General features: G+C 35.7%; 1 protein-coding gene across 1 annotated transcript; it reads right to left on the bottom strand.

Moving 5' to 3' along the window:
- Nucleotides 1–466: 466 nt before the first annotated feature.
- On the bottom strand, nt 467–1,272 carry LOC101638259 (protein FAM217A-like; the record flags this gene model as incomplete). The annotated part of the gene is made up of 1 exon (XM_013008715.2): nt 467–1,272. A coding segment is annotated over one exon (657 nt), but the record flags the coding sequence as incomplete, so codon positions are not given.
- Between the last annotated feature and the right edge of the window lie 144 nt (nt 1,273–1,416).

Below are 1,416 nucleotides of genomic sequence, written 5' to 3'. Positions count from 1 at the left end.
AAGTACTAGAAAATTCCGTGAATACTACAATACATTATTTAAACAAATATTCTCCTCTCACCATCCAGAACTTGACTATCCTCATAGCCCCACGAGGTAGATTTTCCAGATTCAACAACAAAAATACATTCTGTCCTGCTACATTTGAATGCCAGTTAAAGGATGAGTTGGGGGTTTGTTTAAGTGTAAGTATACTCTTTGCAATGTTTGAGATATTTCATTATTTAAAAACACATCATTTAGCTGATCGTCAAGTTTAACTGGGCATGCTATTTTTTTTTTAATAAATCAATTATACATTTATTGATGGAATTATACTGCAAAACAATCATAACAAAGGAACAATCTTTTTGAGTAAAATGGTTTTGCTTACTAGTTGAAACATTTTTTTGAAATATAACACGCAAAAAAGATGGTCAAATATGTCATTATAGAAGCCCTTGGATTTATATAAAGTTATCTTAGCAATAATTTTCACAAAGTCCACTCCATATCACTTGAAGCAATGGTCTTGTGTGTGTGTGTTTTAAATCCTTGTTTCTCAGAATGGTGAACCATATTTTAGCTAGGCTTCTAGAAATCGGTTAGCTGAAAGTGAGATGTATCTAGGAAAGGTTATTTTGGGCCAATGGGTGAACAGTTATCTTTAGTTATAAATGAAGGTGATAGACAGTTTAGCTTTTGAAAATAGAATGGTCTATTCAATACTATATTTCTTTGATAAAGTTTCTTTTTGGTTCTTGCTGGCTTAATTTCTTCTCTCAGATTTTCGGGAAAAGACAGGGGTATGGGTGAAATAGGTATTGGGGACCTTGTTGGAAGACATCTTGTTGAGACCATTTTAACCAGTGATTGAGTTGTTTGGGCACTGCCAGCCTTTGTTGAGAGTTCTTGGCATAGATTTAAAATGGAGCTTTTGGGATTCTTAAAGTCATCATAAGTTGCAATCAGCTGTTTTTTAGTGGATGAACTTTTTAGAGATGTTGGCCTAGAATTCCATCTATATTTTGCAGCATTATTCCAGTTCCATTTTGAAGCACTTTGTTCAAGTTTGCACGAATCAGAAGTGTTTTTTCTTTTCTCCCTATTTTTATCCACACAGAGTGCCTGAAGATTCAAAGAGTCAGAAAGTTTTGGCTGCCTCGCTTGAGGTGCAGCTTTGGAGGAGGCCGGGCATTCAGGAACTATCAGAGGACTTAAGTTAGCTTGTAGTCTCTTCTCTTTTTGTATCGTCACGTGCTGTAGTCGTTCCATTTCCAGTAAACGAGTTATCTGCCATCATTATAGTGAGATAGGCTCTCATTGGATCAACATCTAACCTAGTCTGTTATTAATCTATTAGCTTCATCCCTCACTGTCACAGAGTCAATTCTGAAAAATGGTGATCCTATAGAACAGAGATGAACTGCCCCTGTG

This window comes from Echinops telfairi, unplaced genomic scaffold (assembly GCF_000313985.2).
Source record: "Echinops telfairi isolate 266 unplaced genomic scaffold, ASM31398v2 ScPeMD7_4936;HRSCAF=5738, whole genome shotgun sequence".
NCBI lineage: Eukaryota > Metazoa > Chordata > Mammalia > Afrosoricida > Tenrecidae > Echinops > Echinops telfairi.
This window is presented reverse-complemented; position numbering and strand designations above follow the sequence as displayed.